Source organism: Oncorhynchus kisutch, linkage group LG12 (assembly GCF_002021735.2).
Source record: "Oncorhynchus kisutch isolate 150728-3 linkage group LG12, Okis_V2, whole genome shotgun sequence".
Classification (NCBI taxonomy): Eukaryota; Metazoa; Chordata; class Actinopteri; order Salmoniformes; family Salmonidae; genus Oncorhynchus; species Oncorhynchus kisutch.
In genome coordinates, this window is record NC_034185.2 from 11,816,102 (window position 1) to 11,834,813 (window position 18,712).

Below are 18,712 nucleotides of genomic sequence, written 5' to 3' on the forward strand. Positions count from 1 at the left end.
TGAAGTACAATAGACCAATATAACTACTGCAGTAGGTCAAAGCTGTGTGCTGGAAAACCTTGAGTGGAGTAGTGTGTTGCTCATGTGAATTTCCTTTCTTTTAAGGCTTCAGACCAATGCCTACTTCTCACTTTGTTTTTGTTTTTAATACATTAAGACTCTAAACCTTCTGTGTTTGGACTCCTAGCAAGCACCTGCATATATTCCAGTATGTTTCCCATGAGGATGTTGGCAATCTTAACATCACAACTTGGTCAATCTTGGACAAATCCATGCTACTTTTCTCTGCCAAGAAGCCGATAACATCCGACCAGGACCCGCAGCACCCTATGAGAAATGCCATCCCTGTCTAATCTATGACAAAACACATTGCCCATTCTCAACGGTGGCATTCAGACAAGGCAGGGTTGAAAACAAACACCAACAGTTCTAGGTGGTTGCCTGGTGGGAGCTTGGGTAAAGTGGGAGCATTTTCTCCCAGAGCTTGAGGGTGGCATGATGTCATGAGAAACCAGTTTTTTGTTTGAAAACAAATGTTTGTAGTTACATGAGTTATACTATTTATGCTACCAGGATGGTGGCGGTAGCATAATCACAGTTAAATACTGCAATGCACTGCGGGTTTGATTGAATTGAACCAAAGATGTCTAAAGGAATAGACTTTCAGAGCAGAGCGAAGATCAACAAGGCTCACTTCCTCTTTGTCCTCCGTTATTAACACTCCGCGACTGGCATTGTTTTCAAAGACAATGAGGCACTTGCTGTTGTATATAACAATGGCTAGGTAAAAGTAAACATCAAGGAGAGAGTGGATACATTCACACTCCCTTTCATATGATGTCATTCTAGTTGAGAAAAATTCTGCACATGTGTTGACAATTAAATATGATACATGAGTCATATCCCTCAACCTAAGACACCATCTGAACTGTTTATAGTTTGGAGGTCCTGGGAAACACTTGAAGTAAGCTAAGTAAATTCAATTTGATGCTCAGACCTTGGTCTATGCAATTTTGAAAATATCTTTGAAAACACACTCATGTTTTTTTTTATGGACCCTAGAGCTCTCCAACAACATAAACTTCTGAGCAAAGACTGGCACGTCTACAAATGGCTTCTCCAACTTCCAAAGAAACTCAGTTCTCACACGTGTGTAACTATACAGTACATATGACTCTGTGTATAGACAACTATACGACCCTGTGTATAGACAACTATACGACCCTGTGTATAGACAACTATATGACCCTGTGTATCGACAACTATACGACCCTGTGTATAGACAACTATATGACCTTGTGTATAGACAACTATATGACCCTGTGTATCGACAACTATATGACCCTGTGTATAAACAACTATATGACCTTGTGTATAGACAACTATATGACCTTGTGTATCGACAACTATATGACGACCCTGTGTATAGACAACTATAAGACCCTGTGTATAGACAACTATACGACCCTGTGTATAGACAACTATATGACCCTGTGTATAGACAACTATACGACCCTGTGTATAGACAACTATACGACCCTGTGTATAGACAACTATACGACCCTGTGTTTATAATATAAAAATTGTGGAAACATAAAAACCAAGTGAGGACTAAACAGACTCAAGGAAACAGCCATCCCTTCAATGTGGCTGGTGCCATTCTGACACAGACTGCGCTGTAGGCCATTTCCCAATAACCTAGAATAGGCTCCTGTCTTCATCTCTTTTCCTTGAACACTGATCTAAAATGACATGATGTGGTGAAAAAGCAATTTTGTTCAAACTGATATCAATGGTCACAAAGTAAAGGAGGGAGAAAAAGCCATTGAAATCCAGCCATAGTCTGAGGCAGGCAGGCAGGCCATGAGGTATGAGCCGAAACTACATCACACCAAGCCAAATGACCTGGGGGTTACGGTTAGTTAGGCACATGTCCAGGGCAACATTTTCTACTCGCAACTGCACTGTGAACAAATGCACTGTAATATTTAAAATATACAGGATCAATTCTAATCTGCAGCTGTTTTTTTAAAATATTGTAACTTTTCTTGAGCAATTTCCATGAGGACAAACTCAACCAGAGATTTAGTAAACAGCGATACATACAGCACACACAATGCAATGGCATGGTACAGTATTGGAACTCCCGGAAACAAAATGTCGCTCCCCAGACTGCAAGCCAGACTAAACTATCCATGGGCCCAGGGAGGGGGGTGATAATCAAATCTCTGCCTGATACATGACATGCCCCTATACCATCACGCATGGGCAGAAACCCACGCCCCATGAGAGAGTATGCCGGCCCGTACCACCATTACAGCGTGGAGTCAAGGTGGACTTCATTTCAGATTTGGTTATTGGGAATGACATGCCGATCTCACAGATAGAGCGAGCGTGATCTGGCATGGATTTCCACATGATCTAACAAAAGAGCCAAGGGAAACTTGGGATATATTGTTATTATACTATACTATATTCAATTATACTCTGGTTATATTATACTATATTATATTATACCCTCATCCAGTGTGTGCCCAGTGGGGTGTGTTACTGAGAAGTGTGTGGTAAATGGTGATAAATTCAGCTTGAAGATGTTCTGTCAAATCCTATTCAAAAATCCGACTAACTCCATAACCAAAGCGGTCTTCTCAGAAGGTGAACATAAAACTGCCTTGGACAACGTACGGAAGAGTGGCGTTTTATGAACACTATCTGGATACACTTAATAATAATAATAATGGACATGACTGGCTCCATTTCTGATGTTCAGCACTTCCTTCTTCCGTGGCTGATGGGGATCCCGATGAAAGCCATCACTCATGATGATGAGCTCAAAGTGCTGACTAGGTCCCCTTTATATGCTGGGCAAATAACTTGGTCGCGTCCCAAATGGCCTCCTGTTCCCTACATAGTGCATTACATTTAGCTATGGCCTCTGGTCAACAGTAATGTATTTATAATAAGGAATATCTTGACTGCTAAGAGTAGGAGAAATCACATGCATGTAAGCCAAAGCGGGTTACATTAAAATGTACCATGGTAGGGGAGGAGAAGGTCAGACATAGGAAGTGCGCAAGTTTGAAAATGTGTTGACAAGTACAGAAGACAGAGTTTTTTTTACCAGGGTGTGAACTGGTCAAGTTCTGAAAACTGGATGGGTCCATTGTCTCAATGGGCAAAAAACCTGGTCCATTTATTGGGATAGTCCGAATAGTCGCTCTGTAGTCACTCTACAGAGCGACTATCCGGGGGGGGGTTGCGTGGGAATATTTCCTGGTGTTTATAGTCTTGCAATGAAACAGCAGGGAACAGGTCCCGAACCCTCTACCTTCTAGCCCGAAGTTCAGCGCGTTATTGACTGTACCACAAAAGCACGCTCAAGCGGCAGAGTCGATATCCGCGCTTATAAACCCTGGGTTTTTACAGTCGTTACAGGTCAAAGTTGAACTTTTTCATCTGTCTGCGACAAGGAAACCGACAGTCGCAGTGACGGTCTATAGACAGTCCACCAGAGTATACATTAAATGTAGTTTTGACCAACGACACTTGTTGACAGACATGTCGATAGACAAAGTATAAACGAGCCTAAGGGTAACGGTTAAGGTTAAGTTTATGGCTAGGGTTAAGGTTAGGATAAGGGTTAAGTTTAGGGCCAGGATTAGGGTAAGGGTTAAGTTTAGGGTTAGGATTAGTAGTTGAAATGTTACTGATAGTCTGTAGGTAGTCTGAAGAGCATCTACAGATGGACTATCCAAATAAAGTGTTACCAAAACTTTCTCTCTCTTTCTCTCTCTCTCGCTCTGCTTATCTTTCTCTCTCTCTCTCGCTCGCTCTCGCTTGCTCTCTCTGCTTATGCATCTCTCTCTCTCTCGCTTGCTCTCTCTGCTTATGCATCTCTCTCTCTCTCTCTCTCTCTCTCTCTCTCTCTCTCTCTGTCTCTCTCGCTCAGATAAGGGTTAGGATTAGTAGTTGAAATGTTACTGATAGTCTGTAGGTAGTCTGAAGAGCATCCACAGATGGACTTTCCAAATAAAGTGTTACCAAAACTTTCTCTCTCTCTCTCTCTCTCTCTCTCTCTCTCTCTCTCTCTCTCTCTCTCTCTCTCTCTCTCTCTATCTCTCTTGCTCTCTCTGCTTATGCATCTCTCTCTCTCTCTCTCTCTCTCTCTCACACACACACTCTCTCTCTCTCTGCTTCACTCTCTCTCTGCTTCACTCTCTCTCTCTCACACACACTCTCTCTCTCTCTGCTTCACTCTCTCTCTCACTCTCTCTCTGCTTCACGCTCTCTCTCTCTCGCTCTCTCTCTGCTTATCTTTCTCTCTCTCTCTGCTTCTCTCTCTCTCTCACACACAATCTCTCTCTCTCTCGCTCTCTCTCTCTGCTTATTGTTCTCTCTCTCTCTGCTTCTCTCTCTCACTCTCTGACTTCCTCTGTGACTATCTCTCACACACATGCACAGCACAGCGCATACTGTATCATAGCTGGGTGCATCTAGCGAATCCGCCAAGTTCTACTTTTGCTCTGATAGGATGGGAAGAGAGCGCTGTCACTATTGGCAACAGGCCCATGAGCAATGTCCCCGACCACAATTGGGACAGGAGTGCACTTTGAGGATTATTCTCAGCAATACAAACCTGACAAAAGACCTCAGTATCAAATGCCTCTCCACACTTCTACATTGTCCTATGATCGTGGTTCTATGCCTTAAAAATAACTCTTATGCAAAAGTCCCATGGCATTCACATGGGAAATCATGGGATAGGCCCATGAGAGGTTATGGGACACCAGCAGCCTTTTATGCCCTGTTTTTTCCTCAAAGCAATAGCCAGGTTGTGATATAGCCTACAGGTAAAAAATAATTTGTAACATCAGCTGTTTTGTAGATTTATCTGGTATTTGTGTGCGTATCATTCATAGGCTACATGTCTATCTGAACCAATTTTTAAAAATGATTTTACCTTTATTTAACTAGGCAAGTCAGTTAAGAACAAATTCTTATTTACAACAACACCCTACCTGCCAACGCTGGGCCAAAAGTGCACCGCCCGATCATGGCCAGATGTGATGCAGCCTAGATTTGAACTAGGTGCTTCAGTGAGGGGTCTTGCACTGAGATGCTGTGTCTTAGACCACTGGACCAGGAGACCTCAATGACATGTCTATGTGAAGTTATAATCTTTTAACTGTAGGCCTACTTGGGCTTTTGTTCTGGGTGTTTAAACCATGCAGTGACAGCATCTATAAGCCTAAAACCATGAAAGAAGGATATATATAAAAGCAGATTTGTTTGTCCGACTACACTGTTGGGACGGTTGCCTTAAGTAATTGTTTATTGGTGAAGAGGGGAGCGTTCAAAGTTACAAACCTTCAGGGACGCAGGATCGGCCAAAGCAAGCGCTTGCCTGTTCAGCTCTGTAGCGATGATCTGGCATCGTTGGCACAAGGGCCCCTCGCCTTCTCCCTTTTCCCCGTAGTGACTCAACTCCGTCACAGACACTGACCCAGCGCCCTCAGGGTTCGGCCGGCCGCCGCATTCGACTTCCTCCACCGGCGCCGACTGAAGCCTCCTCCTTGCTTTGACTCCCAGAGATATCAGGGTCTCTCCCTCAACAACCTTATAAAACAGGGAAGTTACCAATAGTTACCAATACAGCAAAAACACATATGCACACCTGTATGATGGAGGATTGTAACTTGATAATAATGGTGGTGGTAATCACACTCAACAGACCCCCCCCCCCCCCCCAATGAGAAATTAGGATAAAGGTGAAAGGTTAAAGGGGCAATCTGTACTTCAAACAACAACAAAGCAGCCGGTTACCCCGCCACTGATTTGGTAAACAGCTGCAGAATGTGGCTGAAGAAATGTAGGCACTCTCAAATGCATAGACATAGCTATGGTTGGATTGTAGGAGTGGCCATCCATCAGATTAAAATCATGTTTTTAATCATGTATTCAGGCTATACAGTGTTTGTTTACAAAACAAAAGTAGTAAAAAAGGCTTATATTTGGGGTTCTGATGGGGTATGACAGTTGAACTAAGCTCATGAGGCATTTATAAGTTATGTTCTTACAAAATCAATGGGTAATATATATATACATGTGTAATTCATTTAGAACTACAAAAATGTATGTATCTGATTGCCCCTTAAAGTTGATATGCAAAGGTCTCCATATAAACAAAAGTAGTCAGGGTCTGATGTTTTACTTTACACAATGCAATAGCAAATAAAGTTGTATAGTTAACTCATCTCAGACATCTGAAATATCATCCATCGATTTACTCAAGGGACCTCACCGTATATCTCCTGTAGTCTGGTTTGCGTCCTCGAGCCGTATTCCAATACTGTGAGTACATCTCGTCTATGTTACCAACTCACACACTTTTTCGATCGAACCTCCAGCCTATCTAACGCTATTGCCTACAGTTCCCACATTTATTGGTGACGATTTGGCCCTTCCATATATTGGTAAATCGCCCAGAACAATGTATGGTGATAAAATAGTCCTTGCAGTAGTCCCTTGGCAGTTTAACTCATACCCACAGCGCGTCTGACAGCGGCAGAATTCAATTTGGTGGACTGTTCGGATGAAGCACTAGCCTACATGGGATGGATGGGTGGAGCTCTCGGTTTCAACTTGTTCTAACTTTGTGATGGGACGTTTGACTAGGGGATATGAGGCGCTCTGTCAAGCAAGTTCAGTTTCACAATGACTGCACATAGGCCTAAAATAGATCATAATGGAGATTCAATTGTATAATTTGTATTGGTTGACTGTAATAAACCTCATATTACTTTGCCAAAACGTTCATCACTTATTTTCACTCTTGATGACAAGGATTAGGCTACTGTTTCAATTTATGAACGACATCTTTAAAAAATTGCTAGGCTTTGTGATCGACATTTTAATTGCCTGCATTTGCATAACAAAGTCCGCACATTTCCAACAATGAGGATGGAGAGTGCTTGGTCGGAAGGATTATCGAAGCTACTCGTTTACAGTCAAGTCCCCTATACAAAGAATTCATTTGGAAGTATTTTGTGCGCCTGTGTGATCGAAATGATTTATAGTCAAGAACTCACGCTCGCCCCACAGTAGGCTATTGTACTCGGGTTGGGATTGCTGCTAACACCACATTTTATAACAAGACGAAGGCCCTGATTCGTATTGCTCTGGCGCCCTCACCTGACCATTATCTGACACAATTACTCGTTATAGATTAGGCTGTTGATGTCGGCTCACAGTACAGACAGACATTGATATCTGACATAGGAGTAATGACAGCACGTCCGTAGCCTATCTGTGTTTCTCATATGCATTATCGTCAAACAACTGCTGCTGTTGCGTGGATTGACAAGCCTACTGAAAATGGCTAATTAGTTTGATTTGACAATAGAAATATAGATGTATTTGACAATGTTAAACACAATACAGCCACACATGCGGATAATGCATTTACAATCATCGAGGATGACACAAAACAAGTTTGAACACGTATTTCCACTGTGGTCGTCTTAAATGTTTTTAAAAAAAGTAGAAACATAAACGTAGTAATCCTAGGTTACACAGTATACCTAGCCTACTGGGCATACATTGGTTAGACAGATAACATAACAAAACAAAGGACGACATTGTCATAGTCTAGAGTATTACTACATACAGAAATGTTTTCCTTTCTTCTATAGCTCGATCATTAGCCAGCTTTTGACATTCTTTTTAAATTAAGTTATGGGTGGCATGGCTTTGAGTTGCTGTGGTAGTTTGTTCCACTCAAAAGCGCCAGTATATAAAAAGGTGTTCAGCAAAAAAATTGAAAGTCTGGTCTCGTGACTCCTTTTAGTGTAACCGACATTTATCAATAGGCTTTATGCATGTTGCACTAAAACTTCTGCTAACTTTCAAATGCATACTTTCGTAGACATGATAACCTACTCTGACAGTATACTTTCGTAGACATGATAACCTACTCTGACAGTATACTTTCGTAGACATGATAACCTACTCTGACAGTATACTTTCGTAGACATGATAACCTACTCTGACAGTATACTTTCGTAGACATGATAACCTACTCTGACAGTATACTTTCGTAGACATGATAACCTACTCTGACAGTATACTTTCGTAGACATGATAACCTACTCTGACAGTATACTTTCGTAGACATGATAACCTACTCTGACAGTATACTTTCGTAGACATGATAACCTACTCTGACAGTATATTTTCGTAGCCATGATAACCTACTCTGACAGTATACTTTCGTAGACATGATAACCTACTCTGACAGTATACTTTCGTAGACATGATAACCTACTCTGACAGTATATTTTCGTAGCCATGATAACCTACTCTGACAGTATATTTTCGTAGCCATGATAACCTACTCTGACAGTATATTTTCGTAGCCCGTCTTTGTTAACTTCATCACGACAACGAAGTAACATCTTATCCACGGAAGAACGGGCGCTGTTCAACGTGCTGAATCTTGGACAACGTCGGCGAATCATCAACAAACAAAAGTAAACGTATCTTCTGATAAAGACGCAGACTTCTTTAACATTCAGTCAACAACAAAATATAACCACTTGCAATACCTTAGTTGCATATGCAATATTTTAAATTTGTCATGAGCTTACCTGAGCTTTTCTTCGCATTAGATGACTGGTATATCCAAATATATAGCCATGTGGATAGCCATCGGTATCCACATAGAACGCACCCAGATCCTCATATGTGGACATCGTTTTTTCCACCTCAGAGGTCCCAGCGGAATTATATAAAGCCATGGAAAGTCACTCAAGTCTCTATAATTATGTTAAACCGACACGCACCAGGTATCATCTCGTATTTTCATATTTTCAACGTTATATTCCCATCACGACAAAAGCACCTTTCTCTTGTCCGATTCCGAAAGTTCCCCAACCAAGTCCGTAGGCTATCATGTCTTTCACAGTGGCGCTGGAATCGGATCCTATTCGGTCGCGCTCATTCCATCAGTCCCAAATGAAAGCATATGAGCGTACCACGCGTGGACCACCTGAAAGCATCCGCCCCCTGCCATTCACTCGTTCACTCACACTCAGCGTCTTCAAACACTGGTTTTTGAATGCGCGCTCACGCCGCATTCGGTGGCCACACCAGCGGACACATAGGCCCCCACAAGCTCTCATGTCGTCTATTGACATATTCATATTGGTTTGTCTCCATTGCTCTATTGGTGTGTGTGTGTGTGTCCTTTTGGTCGGGAGACTGCTTTCATATTCTCAAGCATAAGTAATGTAATAATGCAACTATGTTTCTTGAGTTTAATATTTCAATGCATAGATCGGCAGTCATGGGACAAAATGGCCAACCTTTTTTTAAATGAGTACAACATTAGACTGTTCTGTTGTCAGTGCCGTAGAGATCGCCTGATGTTTTCATTCGATTATTTTTTTAAAGAAAAGTATTAACCTTTGTAGGCCTATATGGTGTAGGCCTGTACTTGCTTAAAAGTGACAGTAGTGCGCTCTCATCTGTTTTCATATTCCTGTAATATGTGCCGCAGCCCTTCTAGCTTAGTCATAGCCCACTTCACCTTTATTTGACCATCATTATGTGCCTGTTTGGTGGATAACCTTTACCTACCCGTAGGGAGATGGCCTCTGAAATTAATCAACCGGTTCATGTAGGGGTTGCCCATTAGCGTTCTCCTTGTGTGGGGTTTTTAACAACCTGTTTTTCTGGGCGTCTATGTTGATTGATGCACGCCAAAGCCACCTGACCCACAGATAAAACGGAAAATGACTTCAATCCTATCAGGGCAGTCGGGGCTTTTTGTATTGCCAGAGATGGAGGAATATCCACGAGTGACTTCATCACAATGCTTAATTGAGTAGATAACGTCTATTTTTCTTTGGCGCTTTAGAGGCGAATTGTAAGACATTACATCCTGACGCCTAATAAAAAAATCTTATCTTCTGAACACAGAAAGCTCGTTTCAGATAACCAGGCGGCCATTATGAGCGAAAACAAAGTCATTTCTGTCAAACGTGTTCTATTGCTTCGTCTCCCAGAAGTTAGGGGTTGGTTTGTCTGATTGTTCCAAGAAGCAGGGGTCAATTACTCTCCTTGTAAGACCTTGACTAAATGGCTTTTAATAAAGTGAAACCTTCAGTTGGAAATGTGTGACCCTTTATAAAGGAGTAATATGTAGTTAGTGCTGAATGATGCCTGTAGCTGAATAAGGAAGACTACAACTGAGGCTTGTGCCTTTGGTCAGAGTTATATGCTTGTTTCCAGATACTCTTTTCCATATGGAGAACTATAGGCCTATACCCTTTGAGATTAAGATGTGTCTAGACTAGGGATCCAATCACAATTGTATGCATGCATTGATTTAACCAGCAGAATAGTTAAGAGGAGTGAGAGGGACGATTGAATTTCATATCAATGGGTGCTGTGGTGAAGTCTCTCGCATCCCTTTGGAAATGTTGGCCAAAAAAGCAGAGATCCAATAAACTGATAGCCATGCATGCATATTAACATGAATGTAGGTTACGTGTTCACCTACATATACCACCCACAATCAATGAGACAATCCAGAGAAACTTGAAAACACTCAATTTCCTCGCATTCTTTCATTTGGATTAGGCCTATGCCAGTATTTGTATTAGGCCTATGCCAGTATTTGGATTAGGCCTATGCCAGTATTTGTATTAGGCCTATGCCAGTATTTGGATTAGGCCTATGCCAGTATTTGGATTAGGCCTATGCCAGTATTTGGATTAGGCATATGCCAGTATTTGGATTAGGCCTATGCCAGTATTTGTATTAGGCCTAAGCCAGTATTTGGATTAGGCCTATGCCAGTATTTGGATTAGGCCTATGCCAGTATTTGGATTAGGCCTATGCCAGTATTTGTATTAGGCCTATGCCAGTATTTGGATTAGGCCTATGCCAGTATTTGGATTAGGCCTAAACCAGTATTTGTAATAGGCCTATGCCAGTATTTGTAATAGGCCTATGCCAGTATTTGTATTAGGCCTATGCCAGTATTTGTATTAGGCCTAAACCAGTATTTGTATTAGGCCTATGCCAGTATTTGGATTAGGCCTATGCCAGTATTTGGATTAGACCTATGCCAGTATTTGTATTAGGCCTATGCCAGTATTTGTATTAGGCCTATGCCAGTATTTGTATTGTATTAGGCCTAAACCAGTATTTGAATTAGGCCTAAACCAGGATTTGTATTAGGCCTATGCCAGTATTTGTATTAGGCCTATGCCAGTATTTGGATTAGGCCTATGCCAGTACTTGGATTAGGCCTATGCCAGTATTTGTATTAGGCCTAAACCAGTATTTGTATTAGGCCTATGCCAGTATTTGTATTAGGCCTATGCCAGTATTTGTATTGTATTAGGCCTATGCCAGTATTTGGATTAGGCCTATGCCAGTACTTGGATTAGGCCTATGCCAGTATTTGTATTAGGCCTAAACCAGTATTTGTATTAGGCCTATGCCAGTATTTGGATTAGGCCTATGCCAGTATTTGGATTAGGCCTATGCCAGTATTTGGATTAGGCCTATGCCAGTATTTGGATTAGGCCTATGCCAGTATTTGGATTAGGCCTATGCCAGTATTTGGATTAGGCCTATGCCAGTATTTGGATTAGGCCTATGCCAGTATTTGGATTAGGCCTATGCCAGTATTTGGATTAGGCATATGCCAGTATTTGTATTAGGCCTATGCCAGTATTTGGATTAGGCCTATGCCAGTATTTGGATTAGGCCTAAAACAGTATTTGGATTAGGCCTATGCCAGTATTTGTATTAGGCCTATGCCAGTATTTGTATTAGGCCTATGCCAGTATTTGTATTAGGCCTATGCCAGTATTTGGATTAGGCCTATGCCAGTATTTGGATTAGGCCTAAACCAGTATTTGTAATAGGCCTATGCCAGTATTTGTAATAAGCCTATGCCAGTATTTGTATTAGGCCTATGCCAGTATTTGTATTAGGCCTAAACCAGTATTTGTATTAGGCCTATGCCAGTATTTGGATTAGGCCTATGCCAGTATTTGGATTAGGCCTATGCCAGTATTTGTATTAGGCCAATGCCAGTATTTGTATTAGGCCTAAACCAGTATTTGAATTAGGCCTAAGCCAGTATTTGTATTAGGCCTATGCCAGTATTTGTATTAGGCCTATGCCAGTATTTGGATTAGGCCTATGCCAGTACTTGGATTAGGCCTATGCCAGTATTTGTATTAGGCCTAAACCAGTATTTGTATTAGGCCTATGCCAGTATTTGTATTAGGCCTATGCCAGTATTTGGATTAGGCCTATGCCAGTATTTGGATTAGGCCTATGCCAGTATTTGTATTAGGCCTATGCCAGTATTTGGATTAGGCCTATGCCAGTATTTGGATTAGGCCTATGCCAGTGTCAGACCATAGGTTAAACACACTTTCAAACAGCAATACACCTGTCAAGAGGGTTATGCCTAGATCACACAGACAGTATATACATTTGCGCAAAATAGTACGCATCATCATCTGGATGTGTGTGCAACAAAAGTTCAACACTCACCTTCTGCTACCATTTCTGTCCAGCCGTCTATACATTCAGTTTGATGCATAATAAATCCAACGTATGCACCACACAGAATGCACTACAACTGCCTCTACAAGGCAATGCTGCAAGGCAAACGTAGCGTGTCATTGGAAAGGAATGTAATTCTGGTGTACCAAAATGCAATAACACTGTCGGTGTGATCGAGGCCTGAGAAATTATATTTTAATGAATTGTCAGGGTCCAGAGGCAATCATTATATGCCATTGTAAAAAAAAAAAAAAATGTAACATGGGCACCCATCTGTGGGAGTAGGCTTGGTCTGCCCCGAAAGGTGACGAAAATCCCAAAGAAAGTGTCCCACGGGACATCTCAGATGTTAACCAGCCTGTGTAATCTCGCCAGTCAAGTATTTCCCTTTAATTAATACAAAGAGAAGCTCTGGATATAAATGTTTTGTCCAACTTCTTAACCTTTAGCTTCTCCTCGGGAAAGAAAACACAGTGAAACAGTTGGCAAAATAGAGCCAAATGCCATGTTTGCTTCCGTCGATCGATTTAGACTGTTTTACTTATTTTAGACAACAAGAGAGTCACATTGTAGGTTAGGCCTATAGATGTGGTAAATAATCATTTGTTCTTATCTGACTTGCCTAGTTAAATAAAGGTTCAATAAAAAATCAAATACAAATGAGGTAAAGAGGTCAATGGAATTCGACCAAAACAATGGAAACGCCATGGAAACGCTTGGGGGAAAGATGCTGTAGGGGAAAGATCCCGAATCTCCTCATTGTCCCCCCAGCGAAATAGCCAACATTTAGGCTGTTGTTTATACGTGTAGGCTATATCACACTATGTTGAGGTAAAAATTGGACATGTTCATGTCATCATCACCAATCAAATGCATTACAGTTAAAAACAACTGGCTACTACCACCGATTTCTCTATGCTAGCTATGCTACAGTACCAGTTTATATGAACGGGGAGTTAGAAGAAGTTAGTCAGTTTTGGTAAGAAGTTAGAATTTAGCAGTCACTTCTTCTAAACCTGAAAAGGGACTACTTCTTAATGTTATGCAGTGAAAACAGGAACATGTATCCAAATCTGACTTTAGTAACCACATAGTGGGCCTGTTACAATACATCAATCATGACAGATTTGATGAATATCCACTTTGTAAAATAAGATTTGTTTGAATGTACGCCAATCCGGTGTCAGTCTGTCCTCTTCGGTCTGCATACCATTGATCTCTTTATCACATCTATGTAGGCCTAAGGTTAAAGGTATTTGTTGGCCCAGTTATAGGGAAATTGAAAGCTTGTGGGGTAAATCCAACCTATTCTCTATTCATGTACCCTTGATTGATAGCCTGTTGCAAAAACTGTCCCCAGTCTTTCCATATGTTATTTCTTATCCATTTTAGAATTAAATCGTCGTTTTAAGGCCTTTTCTCCATGCGCAATGGAAAGGGGGAAGTGAGGTGAAACGTAAAATTAAATGGAAATAAATTCCAAACCAGTTATATAATCACACTTGGTGCTTTGAGATGACAACAACATTATTTCTTAATGTTCCCTATGATTTGGACCCTCATTCACACCAGACAGCCTACCACAGAAAAGCAATTTGGAGACAGTTGACTGACTGGTACAAATGAAAAAACAATTGGGTGCAATCATTTGGTCTGTGGACCGTGTCAAGGGTGCAGATCTTGGAGTTTTAGCTTTTCCAAGTTCTATTTGCAAGGTATGATGATGGAAGGCCCTTTGGCTGGGCTGTTTTCCATTCTAATTCATCGGGTTTAACCCTTGCGGTTTTGGTTGGTTGAATCCATTTAAACATAAAAAAAAAACATTAATCTACAATGAGTGTTTGATGTCAGACAGTAAAGACAAGAGAGGTAGGCACTATGGTTGAGGAATGTGGTCTCTATCGTAGCCTATATCCACAGTAGGCATATAGACCTAGGCTATAGTACAACAATATTTAACCTTCAAATTTGTCCAGAAATATGCTAAGGTTTTCCAAAGATTGAAGTTTTCGAATAAAAGTAGGTCACCTGTGTGTATTCGTGTGTGTGTGTGTGTGTGTGAGTGGTTGCCTGCCTCCGCACGTGCATGTGCGTGTAATGTCCCAGGGTGCGTATAATGTCCTCATGAATGTCCCAGGGTCAAAACAGAGCACGTCCGTAAGCTTTCAAGCTTTCGCCGTTCATTGCTCTGAACCAAGTCCAAATTGTCTAGAAGCCTATCATAAAAGTTCATGAATACAAATAAGGTTAGCAGTGTGGTTAACAGGCCCCTGAGTGGTGCAGTGGTCTAAGTCACAGCATCTTAGTGTTACAGGCATCACTACAGACCCTGGTTCGATTCCAGCCTGTGTCACAACTGGCTGTGATTGGGAGTCCCATAGGGTGGAGCACAATTTGCCCAGTGTTGTCCCAGTTAGTGTTTGTCTATGGTAAGCTATCATTGTAAATAAGAAATTGTTCTTAACTGACTTATATTTTAAAACATGTTAGATTTGGCTTAGTTGGTAGAGCGTGGTAATGCCAGTGTTGTGAGTTTGATTCCCATGGGGTGCCATGATGGGAAAAAAAGTACAAAAATGTATCCACTCAATACTGTATGATGGTATTTCTGGTAGAAAATGGTTTAAAATCATATTGTAGAAATAGGTGGGGTATATTACTTTGTAGCTGTGGTAACTAGAACCGACCGCACTCGACATTCAGTGATCCAGAAATATCTGTTTAACCCGTTGACATGAGAGGGGAAGCGGACTGTATCCCAATGAACCACCGGCAATTCACTTGTTTATGAAGAAAAAAATGAAGCCCTTGTTCTGTCAGAAAGGCTCATGTGGACAGAAGGTTTTTTTAAGAGGCCCTGAGGCTTGGACAACATAGATTCATGTTGTAGGCTATTAGATGCAACATTATATTGTCTTGCAAAGAGATAAAATGGGTACAATGGAAAGGGTTAGACACAGACAATACATCTCCTTTTGCTTCAAACATGCAATTATAGCAAAAAAAAGTAATTCTAGGCTTATTGACCAATTTTTTACATTTATTTAGAAAATAACAATTCACTTTACAATAGTTAAATGTATGTTGTAAATCAATAAACATAAACATTCACAAACATACATTATGTTCCTATACAAATAGGCCTACTCTAGTATGGGGGAAATAAATAGAATGTGTACCTACTGCGAGAGGCCCATACAAAAAAACGTCCTAACCTATTCTGATAATACATTTGTAAATAATTGTAGCACGTCTTAAACAGTGACTATTGCGTTCAAAAACAAACAAACATGTTGTAGTGGACAGTGTCAATAAACTGCACAGATAGGCCTATACAGCAGTCTACCTCTGTTGTCCCGTTGGTCTTTGGAAACGTCCTTTTTTGGAGTGACGAAAGTTCAACGGCTGGGGTAGAAAGTTCCCTTGCGCTGATCGAGTGGTCCTAAACATTTCACAATTTCGGTAAATACTGTTGAACTGTCAAGAACCACTGGACCAAAGAGGTACAATCATTCATGTTCTTCAGGCACAAAAATACATGCACAAAAAAAAGAGAAAAATATCTTGAATGCAAATCCAGGTTTTCTAAAGTTGGCATCCTGTAGTAAAGTACAGAATTAGTACCTTCACCTTCGTCTGGAGACAGTGAATTCCAGCTCTCAAATCCCGACTGTGCCTCTCACCAACAAGGTGCTCTATTTATCTATACAACTTGGTGGTTGACTGTTCAAACAGGTCTGATGATCCAGTAAGGAATGAAGCTCTTACCGGTCCGACCAGTCAAGCTCAGGTCCATTCACGCGGGCAGGGACATTACAAGGTCGCCTTCTGTTTACCTGTCCAACCGGTCTAAAGCCAGAGAGGACACACCTGAATGCTTCAGCTAAACTCGTGTGGGTCTGTCCGTTGTCCCAGAATGTTTGTGAGGGAGATCCTACTTCTGTCTGGCGACGTCAATCATCGTTATAGGATTTGGTTTACCAACCTGGTCTCAGAGCATTTCGGATTATCCTGTACGTAAATCCGAGACACTCCTTTTAGTATGATACGTTTTGTATGGGATATATTCATTTGTGAATGTCCATCACCCATTTCATACTTTGCCTTTAGTAACCATCTGTCTTATGTAATCATACCGTATCATACTCATTTGAGGGTCCTGGATTTACTTTTACAATGTTACGTCCAGTCTATGAGACCAGGCTGGGTTCATCGACTGTCAAATGTGTCTATCACCATTATCTCACAATCAGACAAGATACACATACAGTTGAAGTCGGAAGTTTACATACACTTAGGTTGGAGTCATTCAAAAACTTGTTTTTCAACCACTCCAAAAATGTCTTGTTAACAAACTATAGTTTTGGCAAGTCAGTTAGGACATCTACTTTGTGCATGACACAAGTCATTTTTCCAACAATTGTTTACAGACAGATTATTTCACTTATAATTCACTGTATCACAATTCCAGTGGGTCTGAAGTTTACATACACTAAGTTGACTGTGCCTTAAAACAGCTTGTAAAATTCCTGAAAATGATGTCATGGCTTCAGAAGCTTCTGATAGGCTAATTGACATAATTTGAGTCAATTGGAGGTGTATCTGTGGATGTATTTCAAGGCCTACCTTCAAACTCAGTGCCTCTTTGCTTGACATCATGGGAAAATCAAAAGATATCAGCCAAGACCTCAGAAAAAAAGTTGTAGACCTCCACAAGTCTGGTTCACCCTTGGGAGCAATTTCCAAATGCCTGAAGGTACCATGTTCATCTGTACAAACAATAGTACGCAAGTATAAACACCATTGGACCACGCAGCTGTCAAACTGCCATGGAAGGAGACGCGTTCTGTCTCCTAGAGATGAACGTACTTTGGTGCGAAAAGTGCAAATCAATCCCAGAACAACAGCAAAGGACCTTGTGAAGATGCTGGAGGAAACAGGTACAAAAGTATCTATATACACAGTAAAATGAGTCCTATATCGACATAACCTGAAAGGCCACTCAGCAAGGACGAAGCCACAGCTCCAAAACCGGAATAAAAAAGCCAGACTATGGTTTGCAACTGCACATGGGGACAAAGATCGTACTTTTTGGAGAAATGTCCTCTGGTCTGATGAAACAAAAATATAGCTGTTTGGCCATAATTATCATCGTTATGTTCGGAGAAAAAAGGGGGAGGCTTACAAGCCGAAGAACATCATCCCAACCGTGAAGCAAGGGGTGGCAGCATCGTGTTGTGGGGGCGCTTTGTAAGGATGGATGGATGGACTGGTGCACTTCACAAAATAGATGGCTTCATCAGGAAGAAAAATTATGTGGATCTATTGAAGCAACATCTCAAGACATCAGTCAGGAAGTCAAAGCTTGGTTGCAAATGGGTCTTCCAAATGGACAATGACCCCAAGCATACTTCCAAAGTTGTGGCAAAATGGCTTAAGGACAATAATGTCAAGGTATTGGAGTGGCCATCACAAAGCCTTGTCCTCAATCCTATAGAAAATGTGTGGGTAGAACGGAAAAAGCATGTGCGAGCAAGGAGGCCTACAAACCTGATTCAGTTACAGCAGCTCTGTCAGGAGGAATGGGCCAAAATTCACCCAACTTGTTGTGGGAAGCTTGTGGAAGGCTACACAAAACATTTGACCCAAGTTAAACAATATAAAGGCAATGCTACCAAATACTAATTGAGTGTATGTACATTTCTGACCCACTGGGAATGTGATGAAAGCAATAAAAGCTGCAATAAATCATTCTCTCTAATATTATTCTGACATTTCACATTCTTAAAACAAAGTGGTGACCCTAACTGACCTAAGACAGGGAATTTTCACTCAGATTAAATGTCAGGAATTGTGAAAACTGAGTTTAAATGTATTTGGCTAAGGGTTATGTAAACTTTCGACTTCAACTGTAGCATTTAGCAAAAAAAAACACATTTTCACACACATCTCAAATCTATGAATTAGAAATCTGAGAACAGTAATATTTTACACATACATGAAGGTAGCCTACCCATACACTCTTGGAACCAAAAATTATTTTATGCTTGCTTCTAATATGGCAGCCCTCAAGGTTCTAGAACCAAAATTGGTTCCATGTAGAACCCTATATGGAACCTAA

At 41.1% G+C, this 18,712-nt stretch overlaps 1 protein-coding gene across 3 annotated transcripts in view; it reads right to left on the bottom strand.

Moving 5' to 3' along the window:
- Positions 1-9,094, bottom strand: part of kif26aa (kinesin family member 26Aa) — a 171,110-nt gene extending 162,016 nt beyond the window's left edge. For 2 of the 3 annotated variants that reach the window (XM_031836883.1, XM_031836882.1), the window contains exons 1-2: positions 8,646-9,094; positions 5,368-5,616 (exon numbers count right to left, since the gene is read on the bottom strand). In XM_031836883.1, the coding sequence (XP_031692743.1) occupies positions 5,368-5,616; positions 8,646-8,795 (399 nt within the window). In that variant the 5' untranslated portion in view covers positions 8,796-9,094. Of the gene's footprint in view, positions 1-5,367; positions 5,617-6,301; positions 6,564-8,645 lie in introns of those variants that run through there. The other variant, XM_031836884.1, reaches the window with a different exon arrangement.
- Positions 9,095-18,712: the final 9,618 nt, after the last annotated feature.